Source organism: Carassius carassius, chromosome 7, assembly GCF_963082965.1.
Source record: "Carassius carassius chromosome 7, fCarCar2.1, whole genome shotgun sequence".
NCBI classification, from domain to species: domain Eukaryota; kingdom Metazoa; phylum Chordata; class Actinopteri; order Cypriniformes; family Cyprinidae; genus Carassius; species Carassius carassius.
Genome location: NC_081761.1, coordinates 19,531,061 through 19,554,975, shown reverse-complemented (window position 1 = coordinate 19,554,975; position 23,915 = coordinate 19,531,061). Strand labels below are relative to the sequence as shown.

Sequence of the window (23,915 nt, the reverse complement as noted above, 5' to 3'; positions counted from 1 at the left end):
GAAGACAATTAGCCTTTCGTCGGCCCCTCCCCCAAAACGGCCATTGTCCAATCACACATCATAGCAACCGTTACTATGTGAGTAACACACAGCTCTTTTGCCTTTTGTCAAGAATGAGTCATTTATACATGTTTTAACATAATTTATACATGACTAACGTAATAGGCCACTTGGAAGTTTGAACAAAGAAATAAAATAAGTCCTCTGTGACATTGACATCTCAGAACTCTAAATAGCCCTAGGTATAGACTCATTTAGCCTATAAATAGGCCAACGCACCAATAAAAACGAGTCTTTGTTAAAAATTTTAATTAAGATAAATTATAAATTAAGATGGGTATTTGGCAATAACGAAATTAAGATAAAGCCTTATTGGCTTCGCCATAGCAGCTGAAATTTAATAAAAGAATAATGCCAACATTAGCCTATATAGGCTAGCCTATGTCTACATTATGCATTTAAGACTCAATTAGTATTTAGTTATCATTTTTAAAACCTTTACTCACCAAGATAATAATAAAAATAGCTACTCGCAATAGACAATAATAGACCATAACATATGAAAGAGAACTTTCCCGGCAGTGCAAGAGCATGACTGGTACACAAGGCTGTGCTGGTTGCATTTGAGGTACAGATCATTGTGTTTCTCAGATTTCGCTTTTTTTCCCTCCACGGCATACTGTAACCCCTTTTGCCTCGATCTGGAGGATATCGCGGAGGTATTACTCCAAAAAAGGTCACTGACATGCATGGGTATACCTCTTCCCGTCATGGCAATCTGTCGCGCTGGTCGTGTTTGACCATTTGTTTGTCGGAAGTAGCAACAGTAACTAAGGGGGGCGGGGCTCGGCGAAAGGCTAATTCTGAATAAAGTCGTAGTTTTTGCTATTTTTGGACCAAAATGTATTTTCGATGCTTCAAAAAATTCTAACTGACCATTTGATGTCACATGGGCTACTTTGAAGTTGTTTTTATTTCCTTTCTGGACATGGACAGTATACCATACATACATTTTCAATGGAGGGACAGAAAGCTCTCGGACTAAATCTAAAATATCTTAAACTGTGTCCTGAAGATGAACGGAGGTCTTACGGGTTTGGAACGACATGAGGGTTATTAACAGTGTTTGGAATAACGGCGTTTAAAAGAACGGCTTTAGGTAACGACGTTATTTTTTCAGTAACGGGGTAATCTAACTAATTACTTTTCCCGTTGTTACAACGCCGTTAACGTTACTGAACGTTAAATGCGGTGCGTTACTATGCATTGATTTAATATGCAATCCGAACGCACCCCTGGCTCACACAGCGAGTGAGCAGGTGGGTTAATAACGAGATAAGCGATTATGATTGGCTAAGGCAGAGTCATGTGTTTCATGGTAACCAATCAGAGCCAGTGTTTTTACACACACGCGCCAGCGGCGCCAGACACACATAGTCACACACACGCAACAGCTACACAGAGATTCGCAGCAGCAGGAGAAATGGCGAGTCAGGAGCAATCCGATGAAAAGTTGGCATTGTCAAGGTGGAGATATAAGCACTACTTTAAATTCATTGTAGTCAATGGCAAGAACGTGCATGTAATGTGTGACACACGCATCTACAAAGCTAATGGCCAAAAACACTTTTCTTACAAAGAGTGCAGGATAAAACTCTTGCTGTCTTATATAGGGCTGTGACGGTGGCTGATTTTTACCACCGCGGTAGTCATGGACCAACAACCGCCGGTGGCGCGGTGTTTGAAAAAATTAATAAATAAATAAAATAATAATAATAATAAATATAAATAAATATATATATATATATATATATATATATATATATATATATATATATATATAAGCGAGCGCGGACGGTCCTGTGCTCAAAGAAGGCGCGCGCTTCCTTTGTGCGTATCCTTTCATATCAAACTGCGAAATAAACTATGTGCAAGCAGTGTCGTGGTCAGTTAATTCATGGAATTACCAAAAAACGTGATTAAAGCTGACTTAAACTGTGCATGCAATATATTTTATATATATTATATACAGGATAAATTTATATGTATGCACGTCTAGAAATCAGCCCAGCACTGTCTCACTCATCTAACACATCCTATTTAACTCGTCAGTTAGTGTTTATTTGAGCACTTCTGTGAGTGAACGCCGCCTGCAAAACACTAAAATAAATATCAAAGAAATAATTCAGTTAAACAAGAAAGTAGCCTAAATAAGAAAGTTAAATACACCCTATCTAACGGACACGAGCGACGCAGCGCGACAAAATACTGATTATAATCAGTGATGCTACACTGGATGCAGCACAACACGACATGATAAATCCCCATCCGGTCTGTGATGTAGGCTACTGACACAGAGTTCATATGTCCTGTATAGACACTAGACAGACTAAACCTGTCGCAATGCGGTTGTGTTGCGTCCGTTTACTTTTCCGCCACCAAGCAAGCTCAGTAGCTAACTCCTCATCTGCACGCGCTCTCTTTTAAAATAGGAATCCGTTGGCATATTTCTTGTTACCATCGTTTATTCATCGCTGTCTCGTTCGTATTTGGCCAGTTTGGAGAAAGCCTCACCAAACCTGACCAGCCAGCGTTTGCGATCACGAGAACTTGTGCAAACGCCGATGGGTGACATGAATGCAGATGACTCCAGATCGGTGATGCGGTATTTGCTTTCCCAACAAGATCCATCGCCCAACACTAAATTAGTTTGCTGAATGCATAAACTGTATTTTCCTGCGCTCAAATCTGCATATCTAAAGGAAACGCTGTGTTTGAGGTAATTTGTTAATTACCATAGACTTAGAATTTGCAACTATTACAGTTATTACACTTATATACAAAACTTTTTATTATGCTTGCTATAGAGTTTGTGATGTCACGTGCACTACCGCCGGTGGCAGTAGACAACCGCGGTAGCCACCGACCACCGCGGTGACGCGGTTGTCACGGCAACCGCCACAGCCCTAGTCTTATATAAGTATTATAATACTAAAGGCGCCAATACAGAGTGGCACAGAGCTCGTATGCGCATCACGTGTGAAGAATGATGTACTTGAAACAACAGTGAGTCACAGTGTGCAGGCTGCACTGCCATCCAAAGTCAGCATAGAAAAGTTAGTACAACACACATGCTGCTCGGCTCATGTTCATCTTCAGTTCTCTCTTCACAGCAGTTCAGTCAGTCTATTGTTTGAGTAAATGTATTACTCTGGGATAATGGTTTATTTAGACTCCGAGGGAATGTCAGCCACTTTAAAAAAGTGAATAACTTAAGTAATTTGTGGATTAATGCTTACTGAAGACATTAACTGTTTCAAACGATTCAGTCCCATTTAGTGAACTGGTTCAACCGGTTCACAAAGAAGAACCAGTTAAAATCAAATGATTCATTTGCGAACCAGACATCAAAGGGAAGAGATATTTAGTAGTGTATTAAATATATTTGTTAGTTTATAGCCTTTTCTTTTAACAGTTTTAAACCTCAGTTACTCTGCACTTTTGAAGACAGTTTCATCGTTTTGACTGTAGTAACCGAACGCAACACACAGTTTGATTGCTAAATGGAGGACGACAGACAGCTGCAGCAGAAAGAAGAGTTTGTGAACTTGAATTTAATGATTTAAATATTAATCTGTACATGACATTGAACTATGGAACAGCTTCAAAACACTTGAAATATAGTGCACAATTTTATGTTTTTGTGCCTTTTGTTGGGCTCAACAATAACACAGAATAGTACAGGTGCATCTCAATAAATTAGAATGTTGTGGAAAAGTTCACTTATTTCAGTAATTCAACTCAAATTGGGAAACTTGTGTATTAAATTCAGTGCACACATACTGAAGTAGTTTAAGTCACTATCTCAACAAATTAGAAAACTTTATAAGACCAATAAAAAAAAGATTTTTTGTTAATTGTAGGCCTTCTGGAAAGTATGTTCAGGGGCTCCTTTTGCTTAAATTACTTCCTCAATTTGACGTGGCATGGAGGTGATCAGTTTGTGACGCTGCTGAGGTGGTATGGAGACCCAGGTTTCTTTGACTGTGGCCTTCAGCTCATCTGCATTTTTGGTCTCTTGTTTGTCATTTTCCTCTTGATAATACCACATTATTGTGGTATGATTGTGGTATGATTCTCCATGGGGTTTAGGTCTGGTAAGATGGCTGGCCAGTCAAGCACACCCACACCATGGTCATTTAACCTACTTTTGGTGGTTTTGGCAGTGTGTCCTTCTACTCAACTTTCTGTTAACATGCTTGGATACAGCACTCTGTGAACAGCCAGTTTCTTTGGCAATGAATGTTTGTGGCTTACCCTCCTTGTGAAGGATGTCAATGATTGTCTCCTGGACAACTGTCAGATCAGCAGTCTTCCCCATGATTGTGTAGCCTAGTGAACAGAGCTGAGAGACCATTTTGAAGGCTCAGGAAACCTTTGCAGGTGTTTTGAGTTGATTAGCTGATTGGCATGTCACCATATTTATTGAGTAAATTGGTGGGTTTTTGTTGAATGTGAGCCAAAATCATCACAATTAAAACAACTAAAGACTTAAACTACTTCAGTCTGTGTGCATTGAATTTATTTAATACACAAATTTCACAATTTGAGTTGAATTACTGAAATAAACTTTTCCACAACATTCTAATTTGTTGAGATGCACCTGTATAAGCACAATATTGGATTTGTATCATGATACCTGATATGCAGAAAATGCCAGTATCAGAGCTGATACCGATCATGAATATCGGATCAATGCATGCCTAGTAAAAATTTACTTGGATTGACACGAAAATGTAGTAATTTCACATTAAATTCATACAATTGAAGTCTACTGTGATTCAAAGTCAATACATGACTTCTTGGCTATGGGTAAAGCAATGAAAAGCACATTTTGACAAATTTGAATTTGAATTTGAATTTAATTTGAAAAGACGTAATGGAGGTAGAAAAAAAAAGTTAAATATATCAAAATAATAAATGTTGTGTTTGTTGTACATAGCTGCAAACATGAATGCACAATGAGCTTGTTCTGCTGCACTACATACATAGCACTCACAGACTGCATACACACTGCAAGCAGATTATGTTTGTTAGTCAGCACAAGCACAACACCGAGTCATTTTTTGAATGCATATTGTGCTTAACTCATCACACATGTCATGTCCTACTCTTTATTTTCTCATTCATGCATGTTTCTTTATCTAAAGTTTCATTAACATTGTACTATATTTACATGAATACTGCTGCTCTCTGCTGAGACAAATATCTGTCAAAATTTTATGATACTTGTTCTCATGGAGAACTGTTGTGAATGAAGCTTAATCAAGATGTCACCTTTTGTCTTATGGAAATAGAGGAGAATGTAGGAGTGTTCTTATTTGGTTTATCCCCTCTTTTTTTTAGGGGCCTAGAATCCTGTGATAGAGGAAAAGAGTTTCTTATTTTCTTGATTACGTGGGAAGGGAGGAGAGGAGACAAGATGCCGAAACCAGTAAGTATAAACTTTTTTTTTTTTCTGCTTGTGGGTGCCCACTAGGGTTTTGTGTCGATTGAGTTCTTAATGATACAGGTGCCATTCCGATACTTTTAAAATGGTACCGGTGCCTGAACCGATACTTAAAAAAAAAGAGCCACAAAACAACTATGGATAACATTAAAGAACATTACAAAATATTTAAAATAAATTCATAGCTTTCACACGCTCCTTGGATGCTCTCATTTCCCAAGCTTCCCTTACTCTATGGCTAATAAATGTATTTCATGATCTGGGTCATTGTTTAATAGAAAACCACACATAATGTTTCTACTGTATCTCTGTCAATCACTGTGATATTTAATTTGTCAGTTAATCAGTTGATTAAAGTTTATGTGAATGACTGTTGGGTCATTCTTTATAAAATAGCAACAATGTCGTTTGTAAAGTACAGTACTATGCAAAAGTCTTAAGTACATTAGTATTTTCACCCCAAAAAAGGGTTTTAAGACAGTTATTTATATCTTTTGCTGAAGTATGTCAGTAGGAAATAAGAGATTACATTTCCAAAAATTCATTTTGCCATTAATTTTAATAATAATCTAGTGAGAATTTTGAATATACAAGCAGTCTGACAACAGCCGGTGCTCCACATGGAGATCTGATCTCACCATCATCGAATCTGTCTGTGATTACATGAAGAAACAGATGAAACTGAGACAAACTAAATCCAGAAGAACTGTAGCAGCATCTTCAAGACATTTTAAGAAACCTGCCTCCAAAGCTACAGTAATGTGAGAAGTTTTAGGTTGTGTAAATATGCTGTAAAGTAAGGATTGTAATGGGAGGAGCCAACGACAGACACAGTGGACGTGGCGTCAGGCCTCGGAGGGGCGTTTATTAACAAAATAAAACAAAAGGGAGGGAATAAAAGTGGCAAAAGGGGGAGAGTGTCCAAAATAAACAGGGGATCTGGTGTCCTCGTTGTGCTGTGAGGTTAGTGTAGGTCGGGCAGTGTTCATGGAGGAAGGGTCCAGGTAAGGGGCGGAGTCCGGTGGCCGCACGCGCTCCCCTCTTCGGTCCGGGGCGCGAAGGGCGGCAGCTTCTTCTAGCGGCTGCTTCCTGCTCGTTGGCCGCGGCGCTTGCAGGGGATGGACGGCCCGACATCCTGGCCCGTCGGCCATGTAAACGGATGCGGTAAACTAGATCTTTTACCGGATTTCAATTATTCAGACATTTTACTGAACGTTGCTATGGGAGGAGCAGCAGCACTGATCAAACGCTACAGGACGCGCAGACAGGGGAAGCGAGCGGGAGTGCTCGTCAGACTCAGGAAGTGCGTATTTCAAACGCCGTTGCCTAGCATCCATCTGGCATATCTCTGCTCTCTACCCAACGAAACGGACAAACTCCTTCTGCTCTCGGACAAATAAAGATTTCTCACAATCTGCTGCTCTGTGTTTCATGGAATCCTGGCTGAATGACGCCATACCGGACAGCTCGCTCCATCTGCCGGGCTTTCAGCTGTTTAGAGCAGATCGCGATGCAGAATTAACAGGGAAATCGCGTGGCGGCGGGACATGCTTTTACATCAATGAACGGTGGTGTACAGATGTAACTGTGTTAAAGAAGATGTGCTGCCCTGATCTACAAATGCAGTTTGTCAACTGCAAGCCGTTCTGTTCGCCGCGGGAGTTTCACTCATTCATTCTGTTGAGCGTTAATATTCCTCCGCAAGCGCACGTGAGCTCAGCTTTAAAGAAACTCACTGATCAGATTACAGAGACAGAACAACAACACTTGGACTCTGTTTTAATCAATCTTGGGGACTTTAATAAAGCCAATCTCTCCCGTGAAATGCCAAAATACAGACAGCATGATGTCCCACAAGAGACAGTAATATAATGGATCACTGTTACACCACAATAAAGGATGTATATCACTCAGCTTTGGGACTGTCTGATCACTGTCTGTTTCATCTTATACCGATCTACAAGCAGAAACTTAAATCTGCTAAGACTGTGAAGAGATGGACCAGCAAAACAGGAGCAGGATTTACAATCTTGTTTTGAACCCACTGATTGGAGTGTTTTTGAAGCTGCTACCATCGATCTGGACGAACTCACAGAAACTGTAACATCCTATATTAGTTTTTGTGAGGATATATGCATTCCTAACAGGACTTATTTAACATTCAACAATGATAAGCTATGGTTTACAGCAAAACTCAGACATCTTAGTCAGGCCAAAGAGGATGCCTACAGAAATGGGGGCAGAGTCTTGTACAATCAGGCCAGGAACTCACTGAACAAAGAGATTAGAGCGGCTAATAAGACCTACGCTAAAAAGTTGGAAGACCAGTTTACTTCCAACGACTCAACTTCAGTGTGGAGAGGACTGAGAGCCATCACAAACTGCAAGACACCATCCCCCTGCACTGAGGCTAATCAACGACTTGCTAATGACCTGAATGAGTTTTATTGTAGATTTGAAACCCCCAACACCCATTCTGACCATCTCCCTACACATTCGTTAGTGGAGACACACCTCTCCACACCTCCTGCTCTTCAAATCTGTGAAGATGATGTGCGCCAGGTCTTCAAGAAGAACAAAAGAAGAAAAGGACCAGGCCCAGTTGGCGTTACACCAGCCTGGCTGAAAATCTGTGCTGACCAGCTGGCCCCATCTTTTCACAGATCTTCAACAGATCTCTGGAGTTGTGTGAAGTGCCTTCCTGCTTCAAACGCTCCACCATAATCCCCATTCCAAAGAAACCCAAGTTAACAGGACTTAACGACTACAGACCTGTGGCTCTAACGTCGGTCATCATGAAGTCGTTTTAAAAAACTGGTTCTGGCTTATCTGAAGGACATCACTGGACCCTTACTGGACCCCCTGCAGTTTGCTTACCAAGCAAACAGGTCCATAGATGATGCAATTAACATGGGATTGCACTTCATCCTGCAACGTTTGGACAAAACAGGGGCTTGAGGATCCTGTTTGTAGTTCGTCTTTCAACATCATCATCCCAACAGCCCTCCAGACCAAACGGACCCAGCTTTCTGTTTCTAGTTCCTAGAAGAAAAGTGGGGAGTGAACACATCCCTGAGGGGCACCAGGGTTGGTGGAGCGGCTGTTTGACATGAATTTCCACTGACAGATAGTGAGACTGGGGAAATTCATGTCAAACAGCCGCTCCTCAGGGATGTGTTCTCTCCCCACTTCTTTTCTCCCTGTACACCAATGACTGCACCTCTAAAGACCCTTCTGTCAAGCTCCTTGAAGTTTGCAGACGACACTAAAGTCATCTGCCTCATCCAGGAAGGTGACGAGTCTGCTTACAGACAAGAGGTTGAGCAGCTGGCTGTCTGGTGCAGTCTTAACAACCTGGAGCTGAACACGCTCAAAAAAATGGAGATGATCGTGGACTTTAGGAGAAACACCCCTGCACTCCCCCACTCACCATCATGAACAGCACTGTGGCTGCAGTGGAGTCATTCAGATTCCTGGGAACCACCATCTCTCAGGACCTGAAGTGGAACAATCACATTGACTCCAAACTGTGCAAAAAGGCCCAACAAAGGTTGTACTTGCTTCGCCAACTGAGGAAGTTTAACCTGCAACAGGAGCTGCTGAAACCATTCTACTCAGCCGTCATTGAGTCTGTCCTGTGTACTTCAATAACTGTCTGGTTTGGTTCAGCTACAAAATCAAACATCAGAAGACTACACAGAACTGTTTGGACTGCTGAAAGGATTATTGTTGCTTCCCTGCCCACCCTTCAAGAACTGTATACATCCAGAGTGAGGAAAAGGGCTCAGAAAATCACTCTGGATCCCTCGCATCCAAGTCACCCCATCTTTAAACTTTTGCCATCTGGCCGGCGCCTCAGAGCCTCAAATACCAGAACAGTCAGGCACAAGAACAGTTTCTTCCCCCAGACAATCTACCTCATGAACAGTTAAATGTTCCCCACTTATGCTTATGCAATAAACATGTGTAATATCCTTATATTTACAACCCGAATTCCGGAAAAGTTGGGACGTTTTTTAAATTTTAATAAAATGAAAACTAAAAGACTTTCAAATCACATGAGCCAATATTTTATTCACAATAGAACATAGATAACATAGCAAATGTTTAAACTGAGAAAGTTTACAATTTTATGCACAAAATGAGCTCATTTCAATTTTGATTTCTGCTACAGGTAGATAGTTGGGACGGGGCATGTTTACCATGGTGTAGCATCTCCTTTTCTTTTCAAAACAGTTTGAAGACGTCTGGGCATTGAGGCTATGAGTTGCTGGAGTTTTGCTGTTGGAATTTGGTCCCATTCTTGCCTTATATAGATTTCCAGCTGCTGAAGAGTTCGTGGTCGTCTTTGACGTATTTTTCGTTTAATGATGCGCCAAATGTTCTCTATAGGTGAAAGATCTGGACTGCAGGCAGGCCAGGTTAGCACCCGGACTCTTCTATGACGAAGCCATGCTGTTGTTATAGCTGCAGTATGTGGTTTTGCATTGTCCTGCTGAAATAAACAAGGCCTTCCCTGAAATAGACGTTGTTTGGAGGGAAGCATATGTTGCTCTAAAACCTTTATATACCTTTCAGCATTCACAGAGCCTTCCAAAACATGCAAGCTGCCCATACCGTATGCACTTATGCACCCCCATACCATCAGAGATGCTGGCTTTTGAACTGAATGCTGATAACATGCTGGAAGGTTTCCCTCCTCTTTAGCCCGGAGGACACGGCGTCAGTGATTTGCAACAAGAATGTCAAATTTGGACTCGTCTGACCATAAAACACTATTCCACTTTGAAATAGTCCATTTTAAATGAGCCTTGGCCCACAGGACACGACGGCGCTTCTGGACTATGTTCACATATGGCTTCCTTTTTGCATGATAGAGCTTTAGTTGGCATCTGCTGATGGCACGGCGGATTGTGTTTACCGACAGTGGTTTCTGAAAGTATTCCTGGGCCCATTTAGTAATGTCATTGACACAATCATGCCGATGAGTGATGCAGTGTCGTCTGAGAGCCCGAAGACCACGGGCATCCAATAAAGGTCTCCGGCCTTGTCCCTTACGCACAGAGATTTCTCCAGTTTCTCTGAATCTTTTGATGATGTTATGCACTGTAGATGATGAGATTTGCCAAGCCTTTGCAATTTGACGTTGAGGAACATTGTTTTTAAATTTTTCCACAATTTTTTTACGCAGTCTTTCACAGATTGGAGAGCCTCTGCCCATCTTTACTTCTGAGAGACTCTGCTTCTCTAAGACAAAGCTTTTATAGCTAATCATGTTACAGACCTGATATCAATTAACTTAATTAATCACTAGATGTTCTCCCAGCTGAATCTTGTCAAAACTGCTTGCTTTTTTAGCCATTTGTTGCCCCCGTGCCAACTTTTTTGAGACCTGTAGCAGGCATTAAATTTTAAATGAGCTAATTAGGTGGATAAAAGTGTAAAATTTCTCAGTTTAAACATTTGCTACGCTATCTATGTTCTATTGTGAATAAAATATTGGCTCATGTGATTTGAAATTCCTTTAGTTTTCATTTTATTAAAATTTTAAAAACGTCCCAACTTTTCCGGAATTCGGGTTGTATTTGTTACCCCTCCATCCTAGTACATCCCTGCATCTTACTCAAACCATTATCATTTATAGCACAATTGTTTATACACTTATTTATTTGCCTACATTTTTTTTGTCTGTGTGGTTTTGTCTCTGTGTATTGGAAGCTTATGTCACCTAAAACAAATTCCTTGTATGCGCAAGCATACTTGGCAATAAAGCTCTTTCTGATTCTGATTCTGATAAGGATGATCACTTCCATTTGGAATTTGCCCGGGAACCATTTGATACCGATACTAGTACTGGCACACTCCTAAAATGAACTTGAATTTAATGGCTCAAACATTTATCTGTACATCACATTAAACTATGGAACAGCTTCAGAACACTTGAAATATAGTGCACTAAAAATGTATGGTGCTTTATAAGGTTTTTGTGCCTCTTGTGGGAATTAACAATAACACCGAATATTTTACGCACAATATTGGATTTGGATTGGTCTCGTCTGACCGATACCAGATCTGCCAGAAAATAACCGTATCGGAGGGAGCCAATACAGAATCTGAGCACTGGATTGAGGTATCCCTATTGAAGACAGTAAGTACATGTAGCGCATCCACTCAAAAGGCTAGAGTTTTCATTCAATGCACTTTACTGACTGTTCTACATGTTTGTGAAGCATTTTATTATAACTACCATTGTGTAAGTGTGATGTAAATAAGGTATTTAATGTGCAGTGTAGACAACTTAAAGGCAGTATTCACACTGTGATAATTTCAGACTCAAAGTCGGCTGAGAAGGAAGGAGAACGGAGTCGGCGTTCTGAGGCTTGTGGAAAATTTTTATTACTTCAAAAAAAAAAAAAGTCGCGCCACATGCGCATATATTCAAATGTCATTCAATACGATTCACTGCTCTCTGGTGTACGATCTCTCCAGCACGTCTGCTGCTTCCTCCCACGAGTCCTCAGCTCTCTCGTTCTCTGCCGGTTCTCGGGCAACTTAAATACCGCTTCCCCACGCCACTGCAACGAGATCCAGGTGTTACTTGTTTCTCACTTGAACCACTTACCTCCGCTCGTCTCTTCACTCTCTCTCCCGTCGCAGACCTCGCTGAACCACGCCTCCCCCGCCACATACCCCCACCGCCCGACTCAGGCTGGGGAGCCATCCGGCCTGCAGCCGCCCCCCCCATTCCTGGAGAGGAAGTCGTTCACAGCCATCTGCGCCCCCGGCCTGTGAATCACCTTGAACTTAAACGGCTGCAGAGCCAGATACCAACGAGTGATTCGAGTGGTATCCTTCATGCGGTGGAGCCACTGGAGCATGGTCCGAGCAGAGGTTGAACTCCTGCCCCAGGAGGTAATAGTGAAGGGTGAGAACTGCCCACCTGATGGCCAAACACTCTTGGTGGTGTACTTAGTCTCCCTCTTTGAGAGCTTTCGACTAATGTACAGCACCGGCTGGTCCACCCCCTCCACCTCCTGGAACAGGAACGCGCCCAGCCCCCTGTCCGACGCGTCAGTCTGCAACAAAAAGGGGAGAGAAAAGTTAGGAGAGTGCAGGAGCGGTCCACCACACAGGGCAGCCTTAACCCGGGTGAAGGCCTGTTGGCACTGCTCCGTCCACTGGACCGTATCTGGTACCCCCTTTTTAGTGAGGTCAGTCAGCGGGCTGGTAAGGTCCGAATAGTCAGGGATAAACCTCCTGTAATATCCCGCCAGCCCCAGGAACTGCCTCACCTCCTTTTTGGTCTTGAGCCTGGGGCAGGCTGCAATCGCTACCGTCTTGTCAATTTGGGGACACACCTGCCTGTGACCCAAGTGGAAGCCCAGATACCTTACCTCCACCCGCCCAACTGCGCACTTCTTCGGGTTGGCCGTTAGCCCCGCCCGTCTCAGCGCCCCAAGGACGGCCCTCACATGCTCCACATGCCACTGCCAGTCTCCACTATAGATGATGATATAATCTAGATAGGCCGCGGCATATGCAGCATGGGGTCTTAGCACCCGATCCATGAGACGCTGAAACATAGCCCGGACCCCGAATAAACCGAACGGAAGCGTCACAAATTGGTGCAATCCAAACGGCGTGGTGAAGGCATTTTTTTCTTTGGACATTGGAGATAAGGGGATCTGCCAATATCCCTTTGTTAAGTCCAATGTCGAGTAAAAACAAATCGTGCCTAACCGATCTAGCAACTCGTCAATCCGCGGCATTGGATAAGCATCAAACTTTGACACTGTGTTCACCCTGCGGTAGTCCACACAAAAGCGCACCGAGCCGTCCGTTTTAGCCACCAAAACTATCGGGCTCGCCCAATCACTGTGGGACTCCTCGATTACTCCCATCCCCAGCATAGCTTCTAATTCAGCCTCAACTACCTTTTTTTGTGTTCAGGTAATCTATACGGCTGGCTGCGAACTACCACGCCATGGTGGCCAATCATGCTGAATCAGATTAGTATGACCCAGTAGAGGCGAAAACACATAGGCAAATTCGGACTGCAACCGCCCGATGTCAGTGAGCTGCGAGGGCGAGAGTTGTTGAGCTAGAGGTGGACAGTAAAACAAGCACTTTATCTCCCGGTGCAAATTCTCGTAGCTTAGTTCCCCTGTTATATGACTGGCTCTGTCTGCCCTAGATAAAATAGAAATAAATGTATTTCTGTGCGATTAATTTTGAGTCCTGATAAATTAATTCATTATGATCAATGTATCACTTATTCTATAGTAAAACTTTAATGCTTTTGAATTTGCACATTTAACAAAGCATGCAAACAAAATGGCCACTTTTATCGTGTTCGTTTTGTGATTGCGCTAGTTCCAGTGACTTATTTCTTAGTTTTCTGATAACTTCTCTTTGTTGTTGAATGCATGACGTTGTTTCTGAGAGGCGTGTAAAGGGCGGGTAAAGGGCGGGTTTTAGTGAAGCACAGCGGTGCTTCAGGACCGACAGTGAAAACGATGCGCTACTCTGGCCTTGGTGCTACTGGTGCGAGGCTATTAGCCCCACCCGGCCCATTTTAAACCATGGCTCGCACTGGCCTGACAGTGGAAATGTGGATATTGTTGCCTTCAGGTGCAGCGGGGGGATTTGGAGTTCAGAAAGGGGGAGGGGAGGGAGTATGTCGCCAGTTGAAGCTTCCTTCAGCAAAGCCTCTATAATCGGCTTACTGTCCAACATCTGCACATTCAATTAAGATGGAGCATTTTAGAAAGAGGATAAACCCACATACTCTTTTAGTGTGGTCTCTGTGGAGATGTATGCACCTGTTTAAACTGTTGTGAATGTGTCTTTCCCACTGTCTACTACTGCTGCTTTCCTCCATAACTGTAAATGAAAAGTAGCCTGCATTAATGCCCTAACTGTATACTACAGATGAGAAAAAAGGCAAACTAAATAGGTAATTACAGGAAATTTATAGGAATTTAACAAAATGATTAAATATAAGGATCGAAATTAAAATTTGCAATTTTACATAAGTGGATAACTTATTTTACAAAAACTGGCATATATCGATGTCAGTAAAAAAAAAAAAAAAATTAATCCCAGTGCTTCAGGACAAATGCACACATGCTCACATTCTCCCTCGCCATTAGACAGAGCTGTTAAACAAAGACAGTAAACTATAAATTAAACGGAAATATTAAAGTAAATATGAAATATGTGAATAAAATATAAATTATTTCTATGTGTCTTTGATTTGAATGAAAGTGCGACTGACACAGAAGAGCATATGCTAGTTTTCTTTGCTTACAAAAAGTATTCTTGTCGCTTCATAATGTTATGTTTGGGAGATGGACTATTCTGATGATGTCTTTCGTACTTTTCTGTACTTGACTCTTCCTTTGATCAGGTGATCCTTAAAAGAAAAGTAAGCATAGAGCCCTTATTATGTTGCCAAATGAACACGTAGATAAACCACTGAAGAAGACCAGGACCACAAGGAACGTTTTTGCATTTTAATTTCTTCTCCAGATGGTGAAAACTGAAAGCATACACAACATGCTCTTAGAAAAATTGAGCTCTATACAGACGAAACTAAAGTCATACATCGGCGCTTTAAAGTGCATTTCCCAATCAGACAATACAAAAATATATTACTTAAGATCCTTATAAACACATATATAAACTTACGGCATTGCCTTGTCAGAGCTTTAGTGAGAATGGCGACAGATCGCTGACCGTTTCATGCTGGATTCCGCCTGCTTTGTTTACCATGAAACCGAAACCGGAAGTTAGCGAGGCAAAAGCGGAAATGAAATTGTCCGCTAATATTTTTAAATAAAACTTACAAATAAACATGAAATACTATAAGCAACTTTTAGAAATGCTTTTTTAAACATATTAACCCATTTAACTTATTTATAAAATTATAGACTGCCATAAGGCAGCACATTCCCCGCCTGACCTCAGGGAGGTCACTATCAAGAACAAAAACTTAGAGGGAATCAGTCCTTTGGCAAAAGAAGAATGACTTCAGTAACTGGTCGCAAAAAAGTCTTTCTAGTGCCTTGGTCATTTACTATGACCTTAACCTTCCTTACTTGATTGTCCTTCCCGGGGAAAGTTGCCGTGACTCTACTCATGAGCCAACAGTTCTGTGGAACCTGCTTGTCCTTGAGCAAAACAAGGTCACCAACTTGCAGGTTTCGACAAGGTACAGTCCATTTCTGTCTCTGCTGCAATAAAGGCAGATACTCTCGCCTCCAGCGTGTCCAAAACTGGTTAGCAAGAACCTGAACTTGTCTCCATTGTTTGGTGTAAAGGTCCTTGTCCAAGAAATCTCCAGCAGGAGGTATAAGGCATGATTTCTGGGTTAGCAGCATAGAGGGAGAGAGAATGAAAGGATTGTCTGGATCGGACGAAACTGGAAGGAGTGGCCTCGCATTTAGGTTGGCAGACACTTCAGCCATAAGTGTGCACAATACGTCGTGAGTGAGTTGCACCTTACTTTGAAGCAGTATTGAATCCAGTATTCTCCGTGCAATGCCGATCATGCGCTCCCAGGCGCCTCCCATGTGGGACGCATGAGGCGGGTTGAATTCCCAACTACAACCTTGATCATTCAGGTACAGTTGCAGAGCCTTGTCCATTCCTAACTCCTTGAAAGGCCCAATGAAATTAGTGCCACGATCCGATATAAGTTTTTTGGCAGGGCCTCTCAGGGCAAAGAAACGTCTCAGGGCATTTACACAACTGCTCGTGTCTAAGGACTCAATCACCTCAATGTGCACGGCTCTAGAGCTCATGTAGGTAAACAGGATAGCCCAACGCTTACTTTGTGCATGTCCACCTCTGGTACGTCTGGTGGTTACTGACCAAGGCCCAAAAACATCAAGGCCGACGTAGCTAAAAGAAGGACATGTTTTCAACCGTTCCGGGGGAAGATCTGCAATGAGTTGCTCTTCCTGCTTTCCCCGCAGTTTGCGACAGACAACACACTTGAGGATAACTGAATTAAATAGTCTCTTTCCACCGATTATCCACAGACCTCCAGCCCTTATCGCACCTTCTGTAAGGTGACGACCCTGGTGCTTGACCTGTTCATGGTAGTGGCGAATGAGCAGGATAGAGACATAACTGTCTTTTGGGAGAATTATCGGGTATTTTTCAGAGTTCTTGAGCTCTGAGTGTTTGAGTCGACCTCCAACTGAAATGATGCCGTTGTCCAGGACTGGGCTGAGCTTTTCCAAAGGGCTTTGCTTGGCGATGGATTTGCCAACCTTGAGGGCAGACAGCTCCTTTGCGAAGGTGGCCTGTTGCACTTGTTTGAGGATGACACGTTTAGCTTGATCCATTTCATCTGGTGTATGAGGAAGCTGACATATGTGCCACCCTTTACATACATGGTTTGAATTGGAGCCGTTAAAAGATTTTGCCATGTGAATGAGGAAGGCGACTGCACGGACCAAAGACTTGAAGGTGGAGAAGCGCTCAAAGTGCTTACAGGAGACTACTTGAAGGTGGGTAGCACAAGTTCTCACTTGTGGCCTGATTTCACAGTCATTGTCAGGCTCAACTAACTCAAACTGGTCGTTTTCATTTTTTGCCTCTGGGGGTGAACGACTGATGAAGGATGGTCCCGTGAACCAAGTTGTTTTTGCTAGTTGAGATGCTGTGAGCGAGCGTGATGCGTGATCCGCTGGGTTCTCCTCGGTGCGCACATAGTGCCACTGCTCCGGCTTTGAAGACTGGCGAATACGTTGCACTCTGTTGTGAACATATGTGTAGAATCTTTTAGATTCGTTGCAGATGTAGCCCAAGACCACCTTGCTGTCCGTGTGAAAGTGAACTGTGTCAAACTCTATGTCCAGCTCATTCTTGACAAGATCAGCTATCTCTACAGCCAAGACAGCGGCGCACAGTTCCAGTCTTGGTATTGTGGGCTCTGACTGAGGAGTTAGTTTTGCTTTACCCATGACAAACCCTACCTCAATTTTGTCATTTGTATACAGAGCTCTCAAGTAGACTACTGCACCTATTGCTTTGGTTGATGCGTCTGAAAAGACATAGAGTTCTTTGCGCTTTGCCTGACTGAGAGAGGTAGATGTGTACGTTCTCGGGACATGGAGTTCCCTTAAGTCCTGCAGCGAATCCCTCCAAGCTTCCCATTTGCTCTGCTTATCTCTTGGAAGTGGTGTGTCCCAATCAGAGTTTTCTGAGGTGAGTTCTCTGAGTAAAGCTCTTCCTTGAATGGTGACTGGTGCTAATAAGCCTAGTGGATCGAATACACTATTAACAGTTGACAAGACACCTCGACGAGTAAATGGCTTGTTTGTTGTAGCCACTGAAAACGTAAATTTGTCTGTCATGGTTTCCCAAATTAGGCCTAGACTGCGCTGTGATTGAGTTTCCTCACCACTCAGATCCAGATCTTTCATGACTGCTGCGCAATCTTCAGGAGAGAAGGCTTGCATGACTGATGGTGAGTTAGAAGCAAACTTATGCAGGCGCAGATTGGACTCAGCAAGTGAAGCTTGCGTTCTTTGGAGCAAGTCGATCGCTTCGGCTGGAGAAGGCACAGAAATCAGTCCATCATCGACGTAGAAGTGTCTCTCCACAAACTTGACTGTGTCAGCTCCATAGTCTTTCGCTCCAGCTTCAATGGCCTTGCGCAATCCGTAAACAGCCACAGCGGGAGATGGAGAGTTTCCAAACACATGGACCTTCATCCTATAGTCAATGACCTCCTTTTCAACATCATTGTCCATGTGCCATAGAAAGCGAAGATAGTTCCGGTGATCATCACGCACCATGAAACAGTGAAACATTTGCTGTATGTCGGCCATGACAGCAATGCTTTCTTTACGGAAGCGGAGGAGTACCCCAATGAGACTATTGTTTAAGTCGGGGCCAGTGAGGAGTACACTATTGAGTGAGACACCGTCCTCTTGGGCACTGGAGTAAAAAACGAACCTGATCTTGTTGGGTTTTTGTGGGTGGTAGACCCCAAACGTGGGGAGATACCAGCATTCTTCTCCTTGCTTCAGAGCGGGCGCTATCTCAGCGTGACCGTTGGAGAAAATCCCTCCCATAAACTCCACGTATTGCTGCTGCATGTGGGGTTTCTTTTGCATGCTCCGTTTGAGAGACAAAAACGTCTGACTGCTAGCTCTCTATTGTTAGGCATTTTCCAGCGAGGCTCTTTGAAAGGAAGTGGGGCGACCCAGCTGTTGTCATCGTCTCTGTACATGCTTTTGCCCATAATCTCTAAAAAGAGTGTGTCATCTATGGAGGGAGCTGGCTCATTGTCGTTTTTGCTGCGGCTGAAAACTGACTGTCCCAGACTTTGCTCTGGAGCCTTAGAGTGCCTGTTAATGAATGGCGTTTCCCTGAGCTGACGGAAGTTATCACACTGTCCAAAAACTGTGGGGCGGCCATTTTCAAGAATAATTGTCTTGAATGAGTTGACTGTGGGCTTGTGGACCTTACCTACACACACCTCCCCGACTACGACCCACCCTAAATCTAGGCGCTGGGCGAATGGCGCATGATGAGGGCCATTAACTTGTTTCCTTACTTTGTGTGCACGTAGAACATCACGCCCAAGCAGTAGAAGTATTTCTGCCTCATGGTCTAGCTCTGGAATGTACTTTGCTATGGACCGAAGGTGTGGCTGGTGCCGTGCAGTGTTTGGTGTAGGGATCTCGCTTCTTTCATTAGGAATGTCCTGACATTCAATGAGAGGAGGGAGTGGGATTACCACAGACCCATCTAAAGACTCAATGTGAAAGCCTTCAGCCCTTTTTCCCCATGTTTCAACGAGGCCTGAACATGTTCTTAGATCATAACTGACTAGCTTATATTTGATTTTATATATATTAAAGAACTCTGGCCTGGCTAAGGAACGATTGCTCTGATCATCAAGTATGACGTAAGCCTTAACCGCACTGTCCTTGTGACCCTCTGGATACACCCTTGTTAGACATATTTTTGAACAAGAACGACCCCACTGACCTGGACCGCACACTTTGGTGCATGTTGTGGTTACTGCGATGCTATCTGAGATATCTTTTCCCTCCCCGCCATCCTCTTGTGCAGGAGCAGGAGCCTTGAAGGTTTGTGGTGGAGGGCCAGGATGCATTACTGTTTCGTGGCTCGTACTTTCACATTCGGAGCACTTTACTGTGGATTTGCAGTCCTTAGCGAGGTGAGTGTCCGAGGCACAGCACTTGAAACAGATTCCTTTCTCTTTAAGGAAGGTCTTTCTTTCATCGAGCAGTTTGTACCTGAATGTCCTGCATTTATTGAGTGGGTGGGGCTTATTGTGCAGCGGGTAGTTGCTTTTAAAGTCCTTGTTGGGGGCTGTAATATTAGTTTTATTTACGGAGATGGGTTCGGCGGAGCTAAAGTTTCTCAGGTTGGGTCTTTCTAATTTCATTAGTGTTTGGCTGTTCTGTTGGTTAAAGCTTGGATCGTTACGTCTCTTAGCTTCTTTGCATATGAACTTGCAAAAGTAACTGAAAGGTGGAAAGCAGTCATGATGATCCTCTTTATATTGTGAACCCAGAGACATCCACTTCTCCTGAATTCCATATGGGAGTTTATCCACAATTGGCCTGATTCTGCGTGACGTGTCAAGATAGAGAAGACCGGGCAGATACCCATCCTCTTTTGCTCCTTGAATCTCCTGTAACAGATCCCCAAGTTCCCTCAGTTTCACATTATCCTTAGCTGTCATTTTAGGAAAACTGTCCAATCTCTGGAAGAGCGATTTTTCGATGATTTCAGGAGCCGCATAACACTCTTAAAGTCCGTCCCATGCTTTCTGTAAAGCTACTGCAGGGTTATTGACATACACAGAGCGAATGCGTTTAATTTGACTGCTTGACTCCTTTCCTAACCATTTTGTCATCAAATCGAGCTCTTGTGTTGGCGTGAGGTGAACGTCTGCTGTAGCCCCTGTAAATGAGGAGAGCCACGCTCTAAAGTTCTCTGGTTTGTCATCATACTGGTATAGACCTGAAGTGATGAGGTCACGGCGTGCCATATATTGTGCAAGTGGCTCTGCTTGGTGTGTTGTGCTACCAGGTGAGTTGTAAAGAGGCACGAAAGGGCTGGAGAATGGGTTGAGTGCGTTCTTTGTTTGATTACTTTTTGGTTTATTCTCACCTTTAGGAGAGGAAGATGTGGTTTGGTTAGTCACAGATGTCTTTTGATTGTGGCGCCTGGGCCTAGTGTTAACAGGTAAAGGCTCTGCGCCTCACGAGCGGCACTGCTTGCAGATGAGGATGAAAGATTTGAAGCATTTGTAGCAGATCTGTTGCTAGCTGCCATTTTGACCACGATGAAGCTCTTAATGCTGCCTTTTCACTATTATGTTGCCAAATGAACACGTAGATAAACCACTGAAGAAGACCAGGACCACAAGGAACGTTTTTGCATTTTAATTTCTTCTCCAGATGGTGAAAACTGAAAGCATACACAACATGCTCTTAGAAAAATTGAGCTCTATACAGACGAAACTAAAGTCATACATCAGCGCTTTAAAGTGCATTTCCCAATCAGACAATACAAAAATATATTACTTAAGATCCTTATAAACACATATATAAACTTACGGCATTGCCTTGTCAGAGCTTTAGTGAGAATGGCGACAGATCGCTGACCGTTTCATGCTGGATTCCGCCTGCTTTGTTTACCATGAAACCGAAACCGGAAGTTAGCGCGGCAAAAGCGGAAATGAAATTGTCCGCTAATATTTTTAAATAAAACTTACAAATAAACATGAAATACTATAAGCAACTTTTAGAAATGCTTTTTTAAACATATTAACCCATTTAACTTATTTATAAAATTATAGACTGCCATAAGGCAGCACAGCCCTGTTTAACCATTTTTTTATTCATTTAAAAATTGAGAAATTATTTCAAAGTAAAACCTTTTACAAAAATTACAGCAAAAACCAGTTTGATGCAAAAATAGATATTTTTATCAATATTTGAGAAATTCGAAATTTCTTTGAACAAGACTGCTCAAAATGGTATAAATGTATGAAACCTACATATTCAAAACCTCATTACTCTGAAACGTTTAATGTTGAGTGAAAGTGAAGTTTTAAAGGTGACATTATACCCCTTTTTACATTATGTAATATGTAAAACTATATTCTTCATTGATTCTGGATAAATTCTGAGAATTTCAGAATCGATTCTAAGCTTAGTTTTTAACCAGATACGCAATGTTGCGGAGTTTGCTTTAGAAACACCTGTACACTGCTTGGTTCCAATTCCTCACACACGCACACCACTCGACCCTCTCGATCCGTTTTTATATATATATATAAAGTTCGGAAAGGTTGAAGCAAATTACAAGGACATTTGCGGACTTCATTGCTCAGGATGCACTTGAAGTGTGTGGTCTCGCCTATCAGTATTTTCCTTACAAATACTCTATGAATAATTTATGCGGTTTGGAATGCAGTGGTATATTTAAAATATGAACCTCACTAACAGAAGGCTGCATTAAATTAAAAATGCTGACGCGTGATTTGTGAAGACTGCTTGGACATGCGGCTGTGCACAACTCCGTATAAGTGGTTTAATGCACTTGCGTCTCAAAATGGTTTTATGAAACAAAATTAATGTTAACACAGTTATTACGGTTGCCACTCATCCCTTAAAATACGGAATCATCCCGTATTTAAAGATAAAAGGATGCGTCCCATATCAAAATAATACAAAAAGGCCAACACATTTGAATAAACGAGTAGTTTGCACTGTTTATAACAATATTAGCAATTATAATGAAATAAATTTCATAAGAAGTAGGCTATTAGAGAAGCTCATTTGCATGTGATTTTGACGTGTTTGTTTCCATAGCAATGAAGTCTCCAGGACGCGCGCCATTAAAACCCTTTCATATGAGTGCAGCATGCGGTAAACAAACCTGCATGGTTTAAAATATTTAGGAGCTCATCTGCCCTCTGAACACAAGACTCTCCCGATGTAGGGCGCAATGGGAAAGTTATTAATGTGCCTGTCTTATTTTTTTTATATATTTTTTTTTTAATTAAATTTTCAAAAGAACATACACATACAAACAAAACAAACACCCAAGCAAAAAATAATAATAATAAAAATCTAAACTAAACAAAACAGATAAGAAACCAATTCTGTCAGCACTACTTACATAGAAGATGAGTAATTTAAATGACATAGTAATACCCTAGATATGGATTCTTTACAATTCTAAGGAGATACATCTACATCTCACTACCTAACAAACAGGTCACCGATAGATTTTACAGCTCTTTGCCAGGCCTGTACCATTCTTGGTTTAGCTTTATTAAATCTAGCTAAGGAGCATTCCATCGTAACTATTTGTTGCATATTTAATAACCTCAGTCTTGAGATGTCTGCCTTAGTGTCCCACCAAAGTGCGATTATTGATTTCTTTGCAGCAGTGAAACCCGAAAAAAGAATCCTTTTGTCCACTGTGCCAAGGTTCAGAGAAGAGACATCATTCAGCAAGCACAGGCAAGGATCTGGAGTGATCTTACAGTCAATCGGTTCTTCTAAGTCCCGACAAACTTTAATCCAAAAATTATTAATTACTGAACATTCCCAAAACATGTGATACATTGTACCAGTTACAGATGTTTGACATATAGTGCAGTTAGGATCAGATATTAATCCCATTCTGTATCGTCTGTATGGCGTTGCATAGGCTCTATGGATAGTTTTAAAATGAATAAGTTGGTGACTCCAATTTCGAGATGTTTCACTCATATTTGACCATACCGTGAGCCAATCAGGCCGGAGTCCAGCCTGCTCTAAGTCCTTTCCCCACACTACCTCAATTGGCAAACGTTTACACTGTGTTTTTAAAAGGGAGTCATAAATTTGTGAAACCAGGCCTCTAGACTCTTTTCCAGGATCAAACAATCCTGCCAGTGGATGCGAAGGTAGTAATGTGTTCCATGGAACTCAGTCTCAAATAAAGAAAAAAAGAAGAACCAGGTATGTCAAACAAAGTCTGTAGATTATTAAATGAATATAAACCCTCTTTCCTATAGATGTCTCCGAGCGTACGAATTCCCTTAGCGGCCCAAAGTGGGCATGTTAAAGGTTTCTTTCCTGTCAATATATTAGTGTTATTCCATAGAGGGGAGACTTTTTGAAATTTAGGTACTGTTTCAAACAGTTTCTCTGCTTTTTTCCACACTGTCAAACAATTAGCAATTTTTTAGTGCCAAATTTAATTTTAAATTTTTTGCCTTTTAAATCGGTGTATGGAAGGTCTTGAAGCCTATTAGGCTGTGCCTGTGCGGTCTCTATGGATTTCCAAGGCACCTTGCAATTATCGTCCATCCAGACCTTTAAAGCTCTTAGTTGAAATGCCCAGTAAT

General features: G+C 42.2%; 1 protein-coding gene across 2 annotated transcripts in view; it reads left to right on the top strand.

The window, feature by feature from the left end:
* LOC132143665 (radixin) overlaps positions 1-23,915 on the top strand; it is a 200,367-nt gene that overhangs the window by 18,014 nt on the left and 158,438 nt on the right. For both annotated transcript variants that reach the window (XM_059554090.1, XM_059554089.1), the window contains exon 2: positions 5,407-5,494. In XM_059554090.1, the coding sequence (XP_059410073.1) occupies positions 5,483-5,494 (12 nt within the window). In that variant the 5' untranslated portion in view covers positions 5,407-5,482. The remainder of the gene's footprint in view (positions 1-5,406; positions 5,495-23,915) is intronic.